The following is a 21,791-nucleotide window of genomic DNA, read 5'->3' as shown; positions in this document are numbered from 1 at the left end:
CAAATCCTCAGGTCTTACCCCAGGTGTACTGCGTCAGAGACTCTGGAGCTGTTTACAACCCACAATTAACAAGCCTTCCATGAGATTTTGAGCGACTAACTCTCTCTCTGCCATGTGATCCAGATGGTTTTCAGATAAAGTTTGAAAACCAGTAATCTAGTTCAGTTAGAGCTTCCCTCTCTTAGACATGTTCTAGGTCAGAGACAGCAGGCTGAGGGGTTCACAGTTGGTCAATATCCACAATGTACCTGTGCAGATAGAGCCTGGTTAGACAATCCTCATGAGAAAGTATTTTTGCTACTTTTGGAAAAAAAAAAAAAAATAAAGGATAGGATCAGATCATTTTGTAAATTATGGCCCCACGTTTTACTGGCTCTGCTTCAATAGTTTTACTGGCTCTGCTTCAACAGAATGCCACAATCAATAGTCATGGATTTCTGTCTAGCTCATTAATTCAAATTCTTACTAAGTAGCAGTCAGACTATGGTCCCAAAGCTGAACTTTTCAAAGATATAGGAACACATTAGGATGAATTTATGATCAACCCTTTAAAAAGGAATTCTTAATGCACATTTATTCATTCAAACATGTTTCAAACACCAACTTCCTGCTAAGCTATGCTAAATGGCAATACAGAGGTGAGCAAAGTACAACCCACCTCCTTTACTGAAGATCTAGCAGACTTCAGATGGCTGCACAGGAGTGCACCTTGGTAACCATCTGGCTCTGTGGCTGTCAGTGTGGTCCTGACACCAGGGGACTGATGTTGGGTGTCTCAAGTATCACTGAGAAGTTGTCCTCAGACCTTGCCCACACCTACTAAGTCAGAAACTCAGTGGAGCAGGGAGGTGAGATCAGCAATCGATTTTCAGTCATTTGGGTGCCCCTGATGCATGCTAAGATTTAAGAACCCACAATCTAGCCTAATTATATTTTACCTTTCTCAGGTCACAGACCTAAGAATCTGAGCATCTGATGAAAAGTCTTACTTTTCACTTTGGATGTTGTGAACTGTGAGGGCCATTTAAGGACTGATCTCGTACAAGCCTTTATTTTACAGTTAAGCAAAGTAAATACCAAGAGCTGAGCAAATTCAGGGAGATAGTGAAGGACAGGGAAGCCTGGCATGTTGCAGTTCATGGGGTCACAAAGAGTTGGACATGACTTAGCAACTGAACAAGTGACTTACTATTTAAGTTAATCAACTAATTAATGACAGAAGAATGGTGCCTCCAAGCTCAAACCAACCAATTCCAAATTCATTTCTCTACTCCTCTATTTACACGGAAGGAAAAGCCAAAATATGGGTGCAAGCAAGAACACCCAATTCCTGGTCACAGGAATCTATGATGTCATTAAAACATCTATCCTGCCCATATAAAATGTAACTAGTCCTTCAGAGAAGGCAGGCATAATTTTTTTTTTTTTGTAATGACTACTGCAAGGAAATACATGCAATTTCCAAAACGATCTCTGATGAGCGGAAATGCTCCTAGGAATTCTTTTCTGTGCTAAAAGAAAATAGGGCAACATTTTGCTCAGTAAAAAAAGTGTCCTCACGTTTCTTGTTTTTGCTGAAAGAGCTGGGTACTCCTGTCTGTAGACTGACAGAGTCCACTTTATCACATACCAGAAAAGAACTCAACATAGAAACTGACAGTGAAACTAGGCAAAGTTAAACAAAAGAAGGTCTAAGTGAACTGATCCTATATGTGGTCACCTCAAACTCAGGGGAAATGAACCTATGCTGTCAGAACTCAGGACGACGATCTACCTAGAGGAGGGAGCGGTGGAGGCTGGGAGGGCGTGTCCTCTAGGACTGTGCTCACAGTTATGGTCTTCACTGGAGCCCTGCTCACACAGGTGTGCTTAGCTTCTATTCAGACAACAGTCTGCATTTTCCTTTCTTATAGGTAAATACACACTTGAAACACACACATAAAACAAGGTGTTTTAAGGATGCAAAGATTAGCTCTAAAAAGTTGTTTTTCCTGGAAGAAATATTTTAATCCCATGGAGGTGTCAAGGCATCTATCCTGAGGAACCTTGAAGTTAGTAATTTTTCAGAAGAACTTAGTGTAAAGAAATAATTGCCTATAGCCATGTTGGACCTGGTGTATTTCCAGACAGCTGCTTTTTTTTGGCTTAATAAGATATTCTCCGTACTGCCAATGCAGGGGGCCCAGGTTCAATCCCTGGTGAGAGAACTAGATCCCACGTGCTGCAGCTAAAGATTCTGTGTGCTACAATAAGACCTGGTGCGGGCAAATAAAGATTTTTTAAAAACACAAATTCAAAAGTAAGACTCCTTGTGTTAAAATTATTCAAATCCCTTGACCCAAATTCCATTTTCATTTTTTTTCTGAATAACCATAGATGAACAAAACCTTATGTCAGAATATTTTAAATGGTTATTTTTAAAAGAAAAACATTTAAAGATATTTTGAACATAAAGAGTAGTAATTGAACTTACACTGAACATAAAGAGTATTATATTATGCTCCATCCATACCAAGGATAATTATATATATTTTAAAATCAGGTACTTCAAGGATAGTTATTGAGGTGGCAAAATGGTATCAAACACTACTTAATAAAGAGCAGGATAAAAATGGTACAGAATAGACTTAATTTGTTAAAGAATTAAGCAAAGCCATATTTGTAAAAAATATAAAAACATTTAAAAAATATAAAAACTAAGTTCCCAACAAGCCATGGGGCAACTTGCCCCTCACTGCACTGCAATTACTGAGCCTGTGCTCTGGGACCTGCTCGCCACAAGAAAAGATCCCACAGGCCCCAGTGAAGCCAAATGAAAAAATATTAAAAAAAGATATTTCCTACATTGTCTTTAAGTGCTGTCGTTAACATTAGTTTTAATCTATTCAGATTAAAAACGGTTTAACATAACATACAGTTTTCATCTAACTAGAAACGATTTTAGTATGTATTAATAGAGGCTAATAATAATAGACTAATTAATAGAGATTGATACTACTGTGGTCACCAGCCTCCAAGAGAGCCCTCGAGTCTCCCCACTGTCTGGAAGTCACACCTCATGTCGTCCCCTTCGGCACTGTACCCGAGTTGGTCTGTGCCACCAGTAGAACCCGACAGTATGGTAGGTCACTTCAAATACTTAGTTATCAAAGATAGCCCTTCCAGGGCTGCCTTTCTCACACCATTCTGGGAAAAGCCAGGGGTTATGCCATGAAGACTCTCAGGCAGCCTAAGCAGAGGGCCTGTGGTAAGGGACATGCGTCTGTAGCCAAACGTCACCGAGGAACTGAGGTCCTCCACCAATCCTTGCTTTGGGGCCGCGCCCACAGGCCCCACACTCACCCAGCCTCAAGACTGAAGAAAGAGCTCCAAGGCAGCAACAGGGACATTAATGTTTTAATGGATGGGGGAGCTTATTTGTCTGAAGCAGGATCCTGGAGCAACACCCCACCATGTCAGTAGACAGCAGCAAAGACCCCAGGGCAAGACGTGGCAGTCTTTGGTACCAGGGGCAAAGGGAGGTTACCAGTTACAAGGGAATTGACATCAGGTGTGCACTTCAGTCACCAGGAGAACCAGCAGAAAGGCCGCTCCTTTTAAACTGTCTGAGTAGAGGGGTCTGATCTAACGATTAGAACAATCAGCACCTGGGGCCTGGAGCAAGGCGGCATTTCCAGATTAGACTCTATGGCTAAGACAGAAGGTCTGTCATTTGATGAGGGTGTAGGGGAGGCTGGGACTTATTGAGCAGGGGTTCCCTGGTGGTGGCTCAGACATAAAGAATCGGGGACGCAGGTTTAGATCCATGGGTTGGGAAGATCTCCTGGAGGGCATGGCAACCCACTCCAGTATTCTTGCCTGGAGAATCCCATGCACAGAGGAGCCTGGCAGGCTACAGTCCATGGGGTTGCCAAGAGTGGGACACGACTGAGCCACTAACACTTTCACTTTTCTTTTCCCCAACCTGGACCTGGCCACACAGTAGGAGGTGAGAGGCCAGCAAGCAACAGAAGCTTCGTCTTTACAGCCATTTGCTATTGTTCACGTTACTGCCTGAGCTCTGCTTCCTGCTCAGTGAGATCAATAAATGTAACGCACTTGAATCATTCTGAAGTCCTGCCCCTGCCCCCCATCCATGGAAAAATTATCTTCCAGGAAACTGGTTTCAAAGTGGCTGGGGACTGCTGATGTAGACAGAGCAAGAGAGCAGCCATCTTGAGTGGCCTGAGCTTGCCCCACCAACAGCTTGACTGCAACCTCAGGAGAGGCCAAGCTGGAGGCCACCCTGCCGAGCTGCTCATGGATCCAAATCACAGAAGCTGATAGGATAAATGTCTGTTGTTTAAACTTGCTAAATGTGGGGATAATCTGCTGTGTAGCAATAGATAACTAATGCAATTAGTTTTATAATTAGGACAAGTTTTATTTAAAAAAAGTAAAAGAGATACTTGTCTTTCTGAGAAAGAAAGGGCTTTGGTTTGAGGCTTCCTTGAGTTTTTGCTGATAGGCATCCTTCCTCTCCCCCATGACTGCACATGCCTGCTAAGTCACCTCAGTCGTGTCTGACTCTTTTCGAACCCATGGACTATAGCCCATCATGTTCCTCTGTCCACGGGATTTTCCAGGCAAGAATATTGAAGTGGGTTGCCATTTCCTTCTCCAGAGGATCTTCCTGACCCAGGGACTGAACCATCTTTGGCACCGCCAGCATTGCAGTCAGCTTCTTGACTGCTTAGCCACCCGGGGAGGCCCTCACCCACGATTACGTACCTGAAAATCACTATCTTAAGCTCTGTTTGGAAAAAATATTATGTGCTAGAAAACATTAAGTAGTTTATACGTTAGAAAACTGACTTCCCAGATGTTTGCTCAGTAGAAGTGCTCCTGAACCTTCTTGAGCAACCTTCTAATTGAACTGTACAAACATACATTTCATTATAATTTGACAGCAGAAAATAGGGGCAAAAGGGCATAAGTGTGCAACTCAGTAATGGGACTTTTAGTTCCATCTTGGTCACTAAGACCTAGGACAGTAGGTCTGAGTGTGGATACTTTGGAAATAGTGGGGCAAAGTCAAGTATCTTCTTCACACATCTTACTCAAGATCCCCAAAATGACAGGGAACATGCTGATTTAAACTTAAATCTAAAATACATAAAAGTTGACATATAAAATTGTTATTACAAATTGAATGTAATTTTCAATATTTTAATCTTTAACTATATCTGTCAAAACATCAGAGATGAAGATTTAACTTACAGAGTGTGCCTGCCATGTATACTAATTGGCAGTCAGTACTTGTCAAATTAGTTTGCCAAGTTTGCTTTCAATAAAAATCATTCATTTTTTTCATTTCCAATAAATACATTGAATATGCACTCTATGATGTGAATACCATTTAACTTCATAATTCTTATTTTTAGATAGGCAGAAGGAGGGGCAGATGGAGGCTTGCCATGAACTAATGGACTGGAAGAAATAAGGTGCAGATTGAAAGGAAAAACCAGAAGCAAAGAGGAGAATTTTCCAGGAGAACAATTTTAGGAAAGAATATATAAGCGCCCCCTGGGGTATGCTAGTCACTTCAAGGGGCTGTAAAGCTCTTTATCCTATGACTTCTACTCATTCTTGAGTACAGTCATTCTTGTCCTTATTATTTCCTGCATAATGAAAATGACATCCTCACACACAGATAATATTATTATTATCATCAATTTATGGTATTGGTGCTGCTGCTGCTAAGTCACTTCAGTTGTGTCCGACTCTGTGCGACCCCATAGACTCTCCAGATGATATTATTATTACCAATTTATGGTATTGGTGCTAGTGTGCCTACACTTTTGGGTGGATTTCTACGACACTACAAAGGTAAGTGAAATATATTCGCCAACGGTACAAGGAGTAGAAGTGCTTTGATCAACAAGAACCATTCAGCATTTTGGATGGGAAAGAAAGCCTGACATTGAAACGTCATCTGTACAAGAAGTCAGGACAGTAAAGAAATAAAAGCGTTGAAAATGTAAGCCCAGATTTTTAAAAAGCCATTTATTTTAAAAAACTGGTTTGTCAAATCACATACACGAGCAGATACACAACTACCAACGTGGCCCTGCAACAGACACCAGTGGGGCGTTCACCACACAGTACCTGAAAAATACAGCTTAAAAAAGAGGAGTCTGTGGAGTATTTCGCCTCAGATACCTACTGGACTCCCTGTTGAATGGCTTTAAGTTAGCGAATAGTGAGTGAGAGGTAGAGTCCCAAGTATAATCGCTGATGCCTCAGGGCTCCATTTAAAAACAAAACAAAACAGAAAACCATTTCCCCTCGGCAAAAGGGAAGTCTATCCTATTTTTTTTTTCCTTTGTGAAAACGGAAGCCAAGTTTCTCTTCTCAAATGGCTCAGCATTCCCAATAAAAGTGTTGTGTGGTGACCTAGGTATTGTGCTTCTTGAGCCACCTAATTCTCTTCACCTTCAGATTCAGACTCTACGAGAGAAGAGAGAGACAAGTCAGGTCGTTTTCTTCTGAGACTGTTAAACGAGGTCAGGAAATAGTTTCTATTCTTATCTCCCTGTCCCCTAAAAAAACACATTATTGCCTGGGTGTCCATTGACTAAGAGAGTCAGAAAGGGCAGAAACAAACTTTTGGATTTTTAAATGAAATTGACTTTCTAAAAAGGCAACATACTCAGAAATATTACTGGTGACTATAACTACTTGTATGTTTCTGGATCATCAACTTCTCATGCCTAGTTGGATTAAGTCTCATCATTATTGCTCTTCCAACTTGTATTCCCACTTTAAGCACATCAACCAGTAAAGGTGCTATAAAAAAATTGATCTAATCCCATAAATGTAATTATTTTTTTCCTTTCACATCTGATTATTTCTTCCTCTTTGTCCTCCACTAGGGATAATTTAAGAGATTTTGTTTTGTTTATCATGCAGATATTTTCATTGCCTTGATTCAGAAACGAAGGCTTAGAACTTCAGTTTTACAAAGCCAAAAAAAAAAAAAAAAAATCTGTGGAGGGAGGAGCTATTTTGAATTACAGTGAGAAAGGAGCTGCTAAATGGCCACCAAGGTTGTTAAACACAATCATACCTTCTTCTGCGTTTTGTAACCACTCCACAAATTTCTTCATCTGGTCAAGGAAAACACTTTTGCCTTTGGCAACATGTGCTTCTTTGTACCACTTCAATATCGCTTCTTCACTCAGCACATCAGCTGCAATTTCAAATCAAACATTTCAAAGTTATTACATATATATCATGTTTTAAAGCAAGTTCATGTCTTACAGCTTAACAGAAAGCAATCACTTCAAATATTAAAATTCTGTTATAAAAGAAACGCATATTGAAACTTATCAGAAGACAAGAACTAAGCTTGTTTCCACACAGCACAGTGTCCTGTGTCCAGCGTACGTTAGTAGTGTGGGTAGTGATGTTGCTTAGTTGCTCAGTGGTGTCAAACTCCTTTGTGACCCCACAGACTGTAGGCTTTTCTGTTCATGGGATTTCCCAGGCAAGAATTCTGTAGTGGGTTGCCATTCCCTTCTCCAGGGGACCTTCCTGACCCAAGGATGGGACCCTTGTCTCCTGCATTGGCAGGTGGGATCTTTATTTCTGAGCCACTGGGGAAGCCCAGTAGATAGGATCGTCAGTACTTTAGTGATGATGGTGGGACCGGGACTTGGAAATCTTACAGTGTTAATTTGCTGGGAGGAAACTGGGTTATTTTGCCAATGAATCAGCAATTCTAGCATTTCAGAATACCCTTTTGTCCTGCCAGTTTCAAACACATCTTGATTAAGCAGCGACCTCAAATGACTGGTCTTTTAAGGGGATTTACTTTAGGAGAACAAAAGGGCAAACAAAAAAAATATTGTAGATAGAATGCAATAATGGTAATATTAATGATTAAATATAAAGATGAGCTTCCTGGGTATACCATGGGACCAATATACACAGAATCCAAAGTTCTACATCACTCTATCGCTGTCCTAAATTTATTTTCCCACAATATCTAAATCACATGAGTTTCCTTGTACATCATTCAGGGAGAAAGACGTGTTAGATAGATTTCCTACAGGTTTTTAAGAAAAAGTGTTATCTATTAACTATCTACTACCTAAAACTCTAAATTCCACAAATACACCTTGATACCCTCAAGTTATCATTAACTTAGAATAGTTAATGTTAATAGAAAGGGGAATGTGGAAACAATAGCCGACATACTTTGCCAATGTTCTAATGGGTTGTCTTTCGGGGTTTTGGAGTGTGACATGAAACAGAAACCATATAAAAAGGATTTATTATTATCGCCAACGCCTGCCCAATCCACTGCAAATGCTGATAAATCATTCTAACGATGTTTTTGTAGTTGAAATATACCTTTAACTTATAAAAACAAGAGAAATGTTTTGATATTGCTTTTATTCATAATATCACTGATCTCTTCCTAACAAAAGCCTTGTTTTTTAAAATTAATAACTGGCTCTCAGATTCAACTGAAGAGATTAAATTGACTAAAAATGCACATGATTGGTTTTAGAAAATAGAAAAGTGTGTTTTATTTTTTATTTTGATCATTAAATACACTACGTTTTGCAAAGGAAGATAGAAATCTGGGTTTATTCATTTTTAAGGACTAGACTTAGAAATTATAATCAGGAGTCCTAAGTAACTACTCTTAGCTTCTAGTTTTTGAGTTTCTCATGTTTCCAGCTCTGCACTCTCCACTCACAATGATAAAAGAACTTTCCTACCTCTGGCCATCAAAGCCTAGTTTTCGTAGCCATGAGAAGAAGATGGTTTACAGCTCGAGGAAGTGATTTGTTACTGGGTAAGAACACTTTGCAGAAATTTCCAGGAACACTGATTATCTCAAACATGAATTTTAAAAGTCCCTTTTATAGGATTTGTTTTTATGACATCTTTAAGATGCCTGTGATTTCTACTAGTAACTTCCAAACTGTTTCATCATGTTCTCTTATTAGTAAGACAATTTTGAGCACATACATTCCCAACATATGTATATTTTTTGGTTTACAAACTATATGCATGTACTAACAACTACTCTTCATGGGGTTCTCAAGGCAAGAACACTGAAGTGGTGTGCCATTCCCTTCTCCAGTGGACCACATTCTGTCAGACCTCTCCACCATGACCTGTCTGTCTTGGGTGACCCCACACGGCATGACTTAGTTTCATTGAGTTAGACCTAACAGAAGCAGGAGATATTAAGAAGTGGCAAGAATACACAGAAGAACTGTACAGAAAAGAGCTTCATGACCCAGATAATCACAATGTTGTGTTCACTCACCTAGAGCCAGATATCCTGGGTTGTGAAGTCAAGTGGGCCTTAGAAAGCATCACTACGAACAAAGCTAGTGGAGGTGATAGAATTCCAGTTGAGCTATTTCAAATCCTCAAAGATGATACTGTGAAAGTGCTGCACTCAATATGCCAGCAAATTTGGAAAACTCAGCAGTGGCCACAGGACTGGAAAAGGTCAGTTTTCATTTCAATCCCAAAGAAAGGCAATGCCAAAGAATGCTCAAACTACCGCACAATTACACTCATCTCACACGCTAGTAAAGTCATGCTCAAAATTCTTCAAGCCAGGCTTCAATAGTACATGAACTGTGAACTTCCAGATGTTCAAGCTGGTTTTAGAAAAGGCAGAGGAACCAGAGATCAAATTGCCAACATCTGCTGGATCATGGAAAAAGCAAGAGAGTTCCAGAAAAAGATCTCTTTCTGCTTTATTGACTATGCCAAAGCCTATAACTGTGTGGATCACAATAAACTATGGAGAATTCTGAAAGAGATGGGAATACCAGACCACCTGACCTTCCTCTTGAGAAACCTATATGCAGGTCAGGAAGCAACAGTTAGAAGTGGACATGGAACAACAAACTGGTTCCAAATAGGAAAAGGAGTACATCAAGGCTGTATATTGTCACCCTGCTTATTTAACTTCTATGCAGAGTATATCATGAGAAACGCTGGGCTGGAAGAAGCACAAGCTGGAATAAGATTGCCAGGAGAAATATCAATAACCTCAGATATGCAGACGATACCACCCTTATGGCAGAAAGTGAAGAGGATCGAAAAAGCCTCTTGATGAAAGTGAAAGTGGAGAGTGAAAAAGTTGGCCTAAAGCTCAACGTTCAGAAAACAAAGATCACAGCATCTGGTCCCATCACTTCATGGGAAATAGTGGAAACAGTGTCAGACTTTATTTTTGGGGGCTCCAAAATCACTGCAGATGGTGACTGCAGCCATGAAATTAAAAGATGCTTACTCCTTGGAAGAAAAGTTATGACCAACCTAGATAGCATATTGAAAAGCAGAGATACTACTTTGCCAACAAAGGTCTGTCTAGTCAAGGCTATGGTTTTTCCAGTGGTCATGTATGGATGTGAGAGTTGGACTATGAAGAAAGCTGAGTGCTGAAGAATTGATGCTTTTGAACTGTGGTGTTGGAGAAGACTCTTGAGAGTCCCTTGGACTGCAAGGAGATCCAACCAGTCCATTCTAAAGGAGATCAGTCCTGGGTGTTCATTAGAAGGAATGATGCTAAAGCTGAAACTCCAATACTTTGGCCACCTAATGTGAAGAGTTAACTCACTGGAAAAGACTCTGATGCTGGGAGATATTGGGGGCAGGAGGAGAAGGGGACAACAGAGGATGAGATGGCTGGATGGCATCACTGACTCCATGGACGTGAGTCTGAGTGAACTCCAGGAGTTGGTGATGGACAAGGAGGCCTGGTGTGCTGCGACTCATGGGGTTGCAAAGAGTCAGACACGACTGAGCAACTGAACTGAACAACTACTACTGTTAATAGAACTAAACATGTAAAGGGAAATTCTATTTTTTCTTCTCACCATAATGAATCATGTTATGATACAATCTACAGGTTGCAAAGGCGACAGAGTGTAGCTTAGTGACACTGTCTCGTGTCTTCCTTATGAAGGTTGAGAGCTCACTCCTGCGTTTGATTGCCCCGCAGAGGCCAAAGGAGACCATGCAAGTACTAGAATCCTTGCTGGTGACTGTGCTTGTGAAAAGGACTGTACATGACCGGGAAAACTTACCGGATAGATCATCTACTGAAAAATCAGACCATCTTTGTACAGAGCTGAGCTCGTGGAAGAATTTAATAATAAATTCTCCTGCAAGACCAAATCTCTAGGGAAATAAATAATAAAGAAGGGACAGAAACAATGACACAGGGCAACTTTGAGGCAAAGTGTGAATATCAAAAAGAAAGCTAACTTTTGTGTAGGAAAAAAATCTAATCACAAATGGAAGGAACTCCTTGACAAATGTAGGAGAGAGAGAACTTGTGTTTTCCACTAAGGAAAAGTAGGGAGAAGAGTTCATTATAACCAGGAGATGGAGACGACAAAGTGTTGGGATCTCCCCCAACTACCTACTAGGAATACAGACGATCAGTAAAAGTACAGTAAGAAAGGAGACATTCCACAATTGCACCAAGGCCTCTCATATTACAGTGTGTTTCTCTCCCTTCTATGTGGCCAACTTCTTCATCACCTCTGGGGAAAATACTCTGGTCCCTTGAGAGCCTTCCTCTTTCCTTCACCAAGTTAGCTCCAGCTCAGAGTTAGGGGCCCCTCCGCTGTCTTCCTTCCACTTCTCATCATCATTTATTGGTACCAGCCTTATTTTAGCCACTGATATGGTGATTATAGGAGAGAGCCACTGCAGTATTCTTGCCTAGAAAATACCATAGACAGCGGAGCCTGCCAGGCTACAGTCCATGGCGTCGCAAAGAATCAGACATGACTGAGTGAATGAATACACACACACATTGTGATTATAATTGTGGATTTTCTTCTATACTCTGAAATCCAGGCAGTCAGGGACTGTTTTGTTCATCTCATTTCCAGCATTTAACATAAGACTTGGCAGCTAGTTTGCACTCAGTACATGTATAATAAATAACCTGATGAGAAAAACTAAATATGTCTCAGTGTGTAGAATTTTAATTCAAAATTTGGGTTTTCATGAGGGTCAGAGACAATATCCTAAGAGTGTTATGACAACTGCAAAGTGTTAGGTGATGTCACTTATTTAAATATTTAAGTTGAAAACGATGTCACCTGAAACATAAAATTCAGTGCTTTTTATGAGCAGTGGCGTATAGGGACATGAGTCAAACATAATTTACCCTAAGAAAGCTGGGACTATATGTGAGAAGGTCAAACATCTTTTAGAATAAGAAACTTCTTTTAGAAAAATGTGTGTGAGGAATAGAATTTCACCTAAGAAATATCTGTGAACAATAAAAGCCATAATAGAGGTACTAATAGTACTTGAGGAGGTAGTTTTGTATTTTTCCAAAACTACATGCTGAGAATACACTACCTAGCTTTAGGAAGAAAGAAATTTATTTTAGAAGGTGAATAATGCAACATTAGAAAAGTAGTGATGGACTTACTATTTTCCTTACTGCCTTAGAAATATAAAAATCTAGATTCTAGTACAAAATGTGAATCTTCAGGAAGTGACCAATCACCACTGTCTCCTTTCATTGCTGCAAAGCATTACTCAAAGTTTATTCACCTTCACTCCTCTATTTTTTTTCTATAAAATATATAAAAATGAAAATGTTAATAATGGCACTCTTTTAAGCAATTAGGTTTTCAGAGGGGACACGGGGAGTCATATCCCACAATTCTGTTATCCTCAATTTTAGCAATACAGGAAGATGAGTGTATGTAATAGAGATACTCAGAGAAGGCAATGGCAACCCACTCCAGTACTCTTGCCTGGAAAATCCCACGGACAGAGGAGCCTGGTAGGCTGCAGTCCCTGGGGTCAAGAAGAGTCGGACACTTACTGAGCGACTTCTAAAATGGGAAAGGAGAAATTATTTCCATTACATTTTTGAAAACTGGCTTTAAAGCAAAATGTAAAGGGCTTCCCATCACTAGATAAAAGAAGCAGACAAAACACTATTTAATATTTGTAAAATGTGTATGTGTATATGGAATTAATGGTTAAGCATAATCTTAACCATGTTACTACAGTTCATGGGATTTGTCACTAAATAAATATCAATAAATATCCTTTAGGTCAATCAGTAAATATCCTTTAGGCATTCAATAAATATCCTTTAGGTCAATCAGTGATCTGAGACCAACAGTCACAGCATCACCTGGAAATTTGTTAAAAGGGAAATCTGAGGGCCCAAGGCTCAGAGGATAAAGCATCTGCCTGCAATGCAGGAGACCCGGGTTCGATCCCTGGGTTGGGAAGATCCCCAGGAGAAGGAAATGGCAACCCACTCCAGTATTCTTGCCTGGAGAATCCCATGGACAGAGGAGCCTGGCGGGCTACAGTCCACGGGGTAGCAAAGAGTCGGACATGACTGAGTGATTTCACTTCTCTAAGGCTGGACGCACTGAATCAGAATCTTTGGGGAATCTGTTTTAACAAGCTCCCCAGGTGATTCACACACACAGGCACTGGAAAAGGAGTGCTTTAACAAACATAGTCCTCAAGTCTTCCTAGACATATGAAATACAGGACAAGAACATCCAAATCCATATAAAGACAAACGAAATATATGTCTACTGGTGCACAAGTGTTTGTTGAATGAAATAAGGCCAAGGTAAAAACTACTATGAAAAGGAAGGTAAACACAGTAACTCTCTTAACAGTCATAAAGAACAAACATTCTTCAGGGATTCCATGTTCTCAAGAGAAAAAAATGCAATTATTTTATTCAGAAGAACAGCCTATATGTATAATTTTGTGGAAAATTGCAAAGTTACTTAGAAAATGATATTCAGTTTTAACTTTTCAGTAAAATATAGTTTAGGTTTCTATTTGCAAGTTTCCTGATTTCATTTCCAAAAACAGCTAGGCCAGAATAAAACTGATGCTGACGCTTATGTTCCTGTGTTCCCTTGGGCCTGCTCATACTCACCGCAGACTTTACTAACTGAAACAATCTATTCAATAGGTAACCTACGGTGTAAGGAACAGCTAATGCCTCTTCTTTGTACTTCTTGGTGCCCATTTCTTGGATACAATTCCAGGCCACTGTTCCTTAGAGTTTGGGGCTGAAGAATAGGAAATAACTCAAAGCCGCCAGTTTTGCTAGCTGTTAGTAGTTGTTATAAAAAGTATAATGGGGAAGGATGCTGACATTCATTACTAGTTAAAAAGAGAAATCTGAAGAGTAGGATGTTAATAGTTAATATGCCATCTAAATGCCTTTACTGATTAAAAAGTAGTTTGTCTTGGCCACTGGGTACCACAGGTATGTTTGCCACAGGACCTGCAGGTCTGGTTCTGATGGGTTACCTAGCATTAAGACATTGCTGTCTCATGACCTGGGGTATCATGTAAGCCCTAGTTTTAGGATGTTGCTATCTCACAACCATATCCAAGTGAGTCTAATACAGACCTGGCCAAAAAAAAAAACACCAAAACCAAAAACACCTTTTATGGAACTTCAAATGGGACTCTGCAGTCATCACAGTCTCCCACTGACACAAAAAACTGTGCCAAATACCTTAGTGCTGAGAAAGCAAAAATATCACCCACACACTTATGGGCAAGAAGAAGAATGCATCTGAAGAATCTGGATAGCCAATTAAAACTCTGTGAAATGCTATCACGCATTTTTTTCCAAATAGCTAGCAACCAATAACGCAAAATTTTTACATTCCAAACTGTCATTCAAAATAGACAAATTTAAGAACGCATCAAAAAGAAAAGAAACATTTGACTGGTACTCATTTATGTGTTTGTTGTGTGCGTGTCTGTTAGTCGCTCAGCTGTGTCTGACTCTTTGTGATGCCATGGACTGTAGCCTGCCAGGCTCCTCTACCCCTGGAATTTTCCAGGCAAGAAAACTGGAGTGGGTTGCCATTCCCTTCTCCATGGGATCTACCAGACCCAGGGATTGAACCCGGGTTTCCTGCACTACAGGTGGATTCTTTACTGTCTGAGCCACCAGGGAAGCCCATTAATTTATACTTTAGTTTTCTTCTGTTATGCCATTTAAGATAGCAGTAATTTCTAATAAACAATTCATCATGTTCAAAATGTATCATTGTTTAAATGCTCCTTCCCCTCTCCTCATAAAACTAACTACAAAGCTAGACCAAAGAATAGTCTAGGATCATTTTTTAAAAATATACTATAGGTATAGAGATTGAGATCAGTTAAAACCCTAGAGCATTCATTTTTTAATAAACTGGCAGTACCAGTTGTCATGGCAACCTAAACCTTATAAACATAATGAACAGACAGTAAATGTGAAAATCTAAAAATAGTCATTTCCTGGGCAAATAGGAGACTGGGTGAGCCAAATAACTAAAACACAAAGTTTAAAGCTAATTTAGAGCCAGCTTGATGGTATCTGAAAGGCCTGAACATGCTTCTGGTGATCCTTACAATTCAAACACAGACCTTCTTTTTAGTAATTACAGTCTTTTTCACCATCCTCTCTCCCCATCTTCTGAAATTATAAGTTCATCACCAGTCTTCTAGCCATTTCCATCAGTGAGAAGTGCACAGGGGCCTAATCAGACTGGGACCTGGGGCCACAGGCATTTATGGGTTTTGTATGAATACCCCCTCTCTCTACATAATATGGCTGCCTCACTAAAACTCAGAGATGAGCAGAAACCCATGTTCCCCTCTGCATCACCCCTTACTCTGGCCCAAAAACAGCTTCAACAAAACACGGAAGCATAGTGGCAGAACGACACAGATACATACCTTTGTAAAAGAGAACCACAATCTTCTGAAAGGCTTTCATGAAATGGATGTTGTCGTAGCAGTATTCCTGAACCTTCTGCAGGAGGATCAGCTCTGACTGGCCTTGGGAGCTGAACACAGCCAGGAGTGGAGCGTATTGCTGGAAGAGGAGTGGGGAGGAAGACCGTTCACTTTTGTGGGAGGTATAGGGCTGATGCCACTTGAAGCACAAGCAGTCACCTGGAGATGTGCTTAGAAAACTTCCACTTTGAGGATTATCTTATTATAATATTGTGTCCAACCAAAATGAATTTTCTACCCCTGCACCATATCAGACTTCTCTCATTGCACCTGCTAAGAGAGACCAAATAGGAACTCCTGGCTCTGTCAAGAGACAACTGCTATGCTATGTGTTCGTCTAATGGATATCGTGAAAATGAGGCAGAGATCCTAAGTTCTGAAGGTTCCCAGGCCTGCTGTGATTCCTCCACTCCTGGCTCTGCCGCTGGAAGAGCAGAGGTCTCTTCCCAGATCCCCTCACAAAACATCTTTATGGTTTTGTTTTGTTCATATTGCTCCTTCTGTCTTAAATGACCTTGGCTTCCAGTTCTTGATGTGAGTGTGTCTCTCTCAGTCCTGTCTGACTCTTTGTGATCCTACTGATTGTAGCCCGCCAGGCTCCTCTGTCCATAGAATTCTCCAGGCAAGAATACTGAAGCGGGTTGCCACTCTCTTCTCCAGAGGATATTCCCAAACCAGGGATCAAACCCAGGTCTCCCACACTGCAGGCAGATTCTTTACCATCTGAGCCATCAGGGAAGCCCCTAGTTGTTGATGTTTGGCTATTATATTGTCAAGAGTTACTGAGCTCAGCACAAACTCCTCCTTTGATCCTTCCCTGCATAGGCTACTCACTGCTCTGTTCTCCTAAATATTGAAGAGTTATCCGATTTACATCCTACCAAGTTTATACTATGTAGGTGTCCACTTCCCAATTCAACTGAAAACTCTGAAGGCAGGTTCTAAGTCTTCTACGTTTCTTAATAGTTTTACAGGGAGAGGATGATGAAAGCAAACACATATGTATCCCCCTACAAAAATATACAATTCATACAATCAGTTGATTACTTCTACCACTCACTTTTCAAATTCTAACGTCAACTTGTAGCTGACTCCTTAGGAATTTTTGTCAGGTAGAAGGAAAACTAACAGACTATATTTCTCTTTAATACTGAATATATGACTATTCCGCGGATTTTCTGATGTTTTTAATAAGAACTTACCCTCAGTTATTTCAGAAGCTCTTACATCTCAAACATTTTAGGTGGTGGCATATTTGAAAGGAAAAACATTAGGAAATATATGTTTGGACTGAACCTGGGACACTATGATTAGAACCCGTCTGTCCCACTGTTAAAGCTGCAGCTGGCCTGCAGCCAAGATAGCCTGGCTGGAACCCTGTACCTTCAGGTGTTTGAGGGCCTGCTCCGCCACGAGTTCCTCCTTCTTGTTCCATTCCACAGCGTTCATTATACAGGTCCACAGAAGTCCGATCACTGCTGTTTCTGGAAGATCATTCCTTTTCATTTCTTCTTTAACATAGAGAACCACCTACATTTCACGAAGATAGGAGTCAAAAGAAGAACAGGCAGGTGGGGAGATCCCCCCCTCTCTGTGCTTAGTGAAAGGTTTGGGGCAGACAAACACGCTGCTAGTCCCACCCTTCCCGGCATATGCTCTCAAGTTCCAAGGCAGAGGAGAACACAATGATTTGTTCTCAGAGCGGATTTATTTTTAGTTCCCAAATTAATAGGCTTAGCTCTGGCCAGGAGCTGCAGGGTAATAGAAAATAACAGCGAATCTTGGTTTCTCAGAGTTAGTCTTTTACAGGCAGGACCCCTGTTGAGTTCAGCAGGGCAAGGATTATTTAAGCCAGTCTGACTTTCTGGGGTTTGAAACAGAGCTGTGAATGTCTACTTCCAATCCTCAACTTAAAACCTCTTGATGAAAAGTGTCTTGGGTTGGTATGAGGCACTCACTACAATTTATTCTTTAATTATAACTTTCGAATATCCTCATGCCTCATGTAAATAAATTGTAAAGTGCAAAGACTTCTTTTAGATGGTATATATCAATGTAGCAACACTCAGCAGGCTATTTTCCTTCAGAATTACTTTTAAACGCGCAAATGTATCCTAAAAACCTGACCATATGCAATAAATTCTGCCTAACAGTGTATTTTATATTAAACTTGTTTGCAAAAATCTTTCCCCTTTTGAAATAAAATCCCAAGTAGAGTTGAGGACTTCAGTACACGCATGTATGCTAAGTCGCTCAGTCCTGTCCAACTCTTTGCGAACCCATGGACTGTAGCCCACCAGGCTTCTCTGTCCATGGGGATTCTACAGGCAAGAATACTGCAGTGAGTTGCATTTCCTTTTCCACGGGATATTCCTGACCCAGGGATTGAACTTGCTTCTCTTAAGTCTCCTGCCTTGACAGATGGATTCTTTACCACTACCGCCACCTGGAGGGCTTAAAAAATAATTAAAAACCATAATGCATCTTGCTGCAGCTCCTGCTAAGTCGCTTCAGTCGTGTCCGACTCTGTGTGACCCCATAGACGGCAGCCCATCAGGCTCCACCATCCCTGGGATTCTGGAGTGGGTTGCCATTTCCTTCTCCAATGCATGAAAGGGAAAAGTGAAAGTGAAGTTGCTCAGTCGTGTCCGACTCTTAGTGACCCCATGGACTGCAGCCTACCAGGCTCCTCCGTCCATGGGATTTTCCAAGCAAGAGTACTGGAGTGGGGTGCCATTGCCTTTTCCAATAATGCATCTTAATGTACCACTTTGTGAGCTTCCCTGGTGGCTCAGACAGTAAAGCGTCTGCCTGCAATGCGGGAGACCCGGGTTCGATTCCTGGGTCGGAAGGTCCCCTGGAGAAGGAAATGGCAATCCATTCCAGCACGCTTGCCTGGAAAATCCCATGGACAGAGGAGCCTGATAGGCTACAGTCCATGGGGTCGCAAAGAGTCGGACACGACTGAGCGACTTCACTTTCACTTTTGTGAGCAGTACACCTACTTTTCTCCCTTCCTTTTTAAAAAGAAAGTATACTGTTTTCTTTCCTGACAGCCTGGATTGCAGCGGGGAAAGCAGCTTTCAAGAAAAGAAGGAACGGAGGAGTCCCAGACCTCCAGCTGACAGGGAAAAGCTGCAAAGAAATGTGACCTCTCTATCCCTGGAAGTATCACAGTGTTCGTTATAGTTTGCTTTTTTCACCATGGAAAATCATGTTCAAGATTTGTGCTTGGGTAAAGGTTACTGAATATATTGCTGACCTTAATGCTATGAGACTTAGGACCAACACCTCCACCTGCTGGCCAGAATCCATCTTGAAATCTCAAATTTTAAATCATACATGGTACCTTGCAAGGCTCTAGGCAAGCAGGGTGGTGAGGATTTGGGACTTGAGAGTTAAGTGGCAAAAGGAAAGGACTTTTAATGCAACTTTTGAATTATCCCATAAAAGTTTTTTTAAAGTTCAAATGGAAAGTTTTCTTCAGGCATGACTTAAAAAAAAAAAAAGATAGTCATAGCCACAAGAACCATAGCTATACAAAAATATAGTATTTACATTATGCAGCTACCCAGCTATTGTGAGTGGAAGCCAGCAAGTCACTGGTCCAAATGGTCTTTATCCATGACATGAATGTAAAACCACCCCCTTTCTGTCTTAAAATTGAAATCTGCATACATTAAGCTAATACTTAACCATATTATATAATTTGCAGTAAAATGGGAAAAAATCACCTTAAACTGAGGTATAACGCTAGTGGATAGCAGCGGACAGTGAATCTATTAGGCAGATGAAATATTTTGACAACCACAGCAAGCTGATAAATAAGTCATTTGTATGGAAATAGCCATTATTTTCTGGAACATCCTGGAGGATGTTTTTGATATTGAGCTCGTCTATATGGTATGAAAAGGACCTCAAGTTCATAGCTGAGTGAAGGGCAGTCTCCTTTAAGGGGGGTGAAGTCTGCGCCGCACAATCTGGGATGCGCCCCCGCCAGTGGCTTGGCAGGGAGGCGAGCCCATGGGCCTCACCTCCCTGATCGGGCACTCCTGAGAAAGGCGCTCCTGGAGTTCCTTCTGCAGCTCCTTCCTGGTGCCCAGGGACTGCTGGACTCGGAGGAAGTCGGAGAGCTCCTTCAGACCTGCGTCTGTGAAGAACCTAGCGAAATGATCCACGCTCTGTCTGTTAGCTGGGAAGAGTTCCTGGGAGAGAAAAGACAAGAGACTGTCACACAACAAGCCATGCACATTCTGCAAGCATAAAGAACATTTTCATATTAAAGTAGCACTTGGACTATCTCACGAAGAAAAGAGTAAGGGTTGATTTTTGAAAAGAATACATCTCGAGGTATATTTCTTGAGCACTTGCTAAGACACCTTTCAAAATTAGGCAGTTTGACAAAGAATAAAAAAAGTAGTTTCACTCATTTGGAACCACTATTTACTTTTTCTTTTACTTTAATTGAAGTATAGCATATGCAAAAACAGAGCCAAGTTTGCTAAACTAAGTATAAGTAGGGTGATAAATGAGTAAGGCTGGGATTATTTTAAACAGATAAGAAAAACGGAAATTATCAATCATACTGTTTCCTTAACTATGAGTTAATAGACAAAAACCAGTTTTAGTAATGCTGAAATGATTTGAGATACTATTAAAAAAAAAACAATATTGACTATTATCATCTCATAGACCTTGATTCACATTCTGAGAAAACGCTGCTATTAGTCTAAAATAGCTCAGAGCTGCAGGGAATTTTTGCTGTATCTCTTAATGATGGTGGCTCTAAATTAAGTTCATGGTGAGATCTAATCTAAACCTGTCTTACCAACTCTTCAATTCATTACATAATTCTTTTGGAAATTTTTAAAACACGCAGTACACCATGGCTGCTCTTACATTTTTACTTCATTTCCATTTCACCTTATACAGCTTGGCAGGGGCTTAGGAACACTTAGTCATGTTCTAATCCTGTGTGACTCCCAGCACTCAACTAAGAAAGCAACGCAGTTTTCAAAGCTCTCACATTTTTCAGACTGTTGAAGAGTCTACAAAATAGATCCAAACTTTTATGATGGCTAGATTTGGATATATATATTGGCCAATGCCTACATGGGCTTCAGTAAAAATCTCTGAAGAAAGATCTGTAACGAATTTGCTAAAGAAATGCAAAAAAGCAAAATGGCTGTCTGGGGAGGCCTTACAAACAGCTGTGAAAAGAAGAGAAGCGAAAAGCAAAGGAGAAAAGGAAAGATATAAGCATCTGAATGCAGAGTTCCAAAGAATAGCAAGAAGACATAAGAAAGCCTTCTGCAGTGATCAATGCAAAGAAATAGAGGAAAACAACAGAATGGGAAAGACTAGAGATTTCTTCAAGAAAATTAGAGATACCAAGGGAACATTTCATGCAAAGATGGGCTCGATCAAGGACAGAAATGGTATGGACCTAACAGAAGCAGAAGATATTAAGAAGAGGTGGCAAGAATACACAGAAGAACTGTACAAAAAAGATCTTCACAATGCACAGAAAAGATAATAACAATGGTGTGATCACTCACCTAGAGCCAGATATCCTGGAATGTGAAGTCAAGTGGGCCTTAGAAAGCATCACTATGAACAAAGCTAGTGGAGGTAATGGAATTCCAGTTGAGCTATTTCAAATCCTCAAAGATGATGCTGTGCAAGTGCTGCACTCAATATGCCAGCACATTTGGAAAACTCAGCAGTGGCCACAGGACTGGAAAAGGTCAGTTTTCATTCCAATCCCAAAGAAAGGCAATGCCAAAGAATGCTCAAACTACCACACAATTGCACTCATCTCACACGCTAGTAAAGTCATGCTCAAAATTCTCCAAGCTAGGCTTCAGCAGCATGCGAACCATGAAATTCCAGATGTTCAAGCTGGTTTTAGAAAAAGCAGAGGAACCAGAGATCAAATTGTCAACATCCACTGGATC

General features: G+C 40.6%; 1 protein-coding gene across 2 annotated transcripts in view; it reads right to left on the bottom strand.

The window, feature by feature from the left end:
* Positions 1-6,030: 6,030 nt before the first annotated feature.
* Positions 6,031-21,791, bottom strand: part of BZW2 (basic leucine zipper and W2 domains 2) — a 63,332-nt gene continuing 47,571 nt past the window's right edge. For both annotated transcript variants that reach the window (XM_069587595.1, XM_069587596.1), the window contains exons 8-12: positions 19,869-20,039; positions 17,218-17,364; positions 15,775-15,913; positions 7,109-7,231; positions 6,031-6,489 (exon numbers count right to left, since the gene is read on the bottom strand). In XM_069587595.1, coding sequence (XP_069443696.1) covers positions 6,461-6,489; positions 7,109-7,231; positions 15,775-15,913; positions 17,218-17,364; positions 19,869-20,039 — 609 coding nt within the window. In that variant the 3' untranslated portion in view covers positions 6,031-6,460. The remainder of the gene's footprint in view (positions 6,490-7,108; positions 7,232-15,774; positions 15,914-17,217; positions 17,365-19,868; positions 20,040-21,791) is intronic.

The sequence above is a fragment of the Ovis canadensis genome, chromosome 4 (genome assembly GCF_042477335.2).
Source record: "Ovis canadensis isolate MfBH-ARS-UI-01 breed Bighorn chromosome 4, ARS-UI_OviCan_v2, whole genome shotgun sequence".
In the NCBI taxonomy this organism is placed as follows: domain Eukaryota; kingdom Metazoa; phylum Chordata; class Mammalia; order Artiodactyla; family Bovidae; genus Ovis; species Ovis canadensis.
This window is presented reverse-complemented; position numbering and strand designations above follow the sequence as displayed.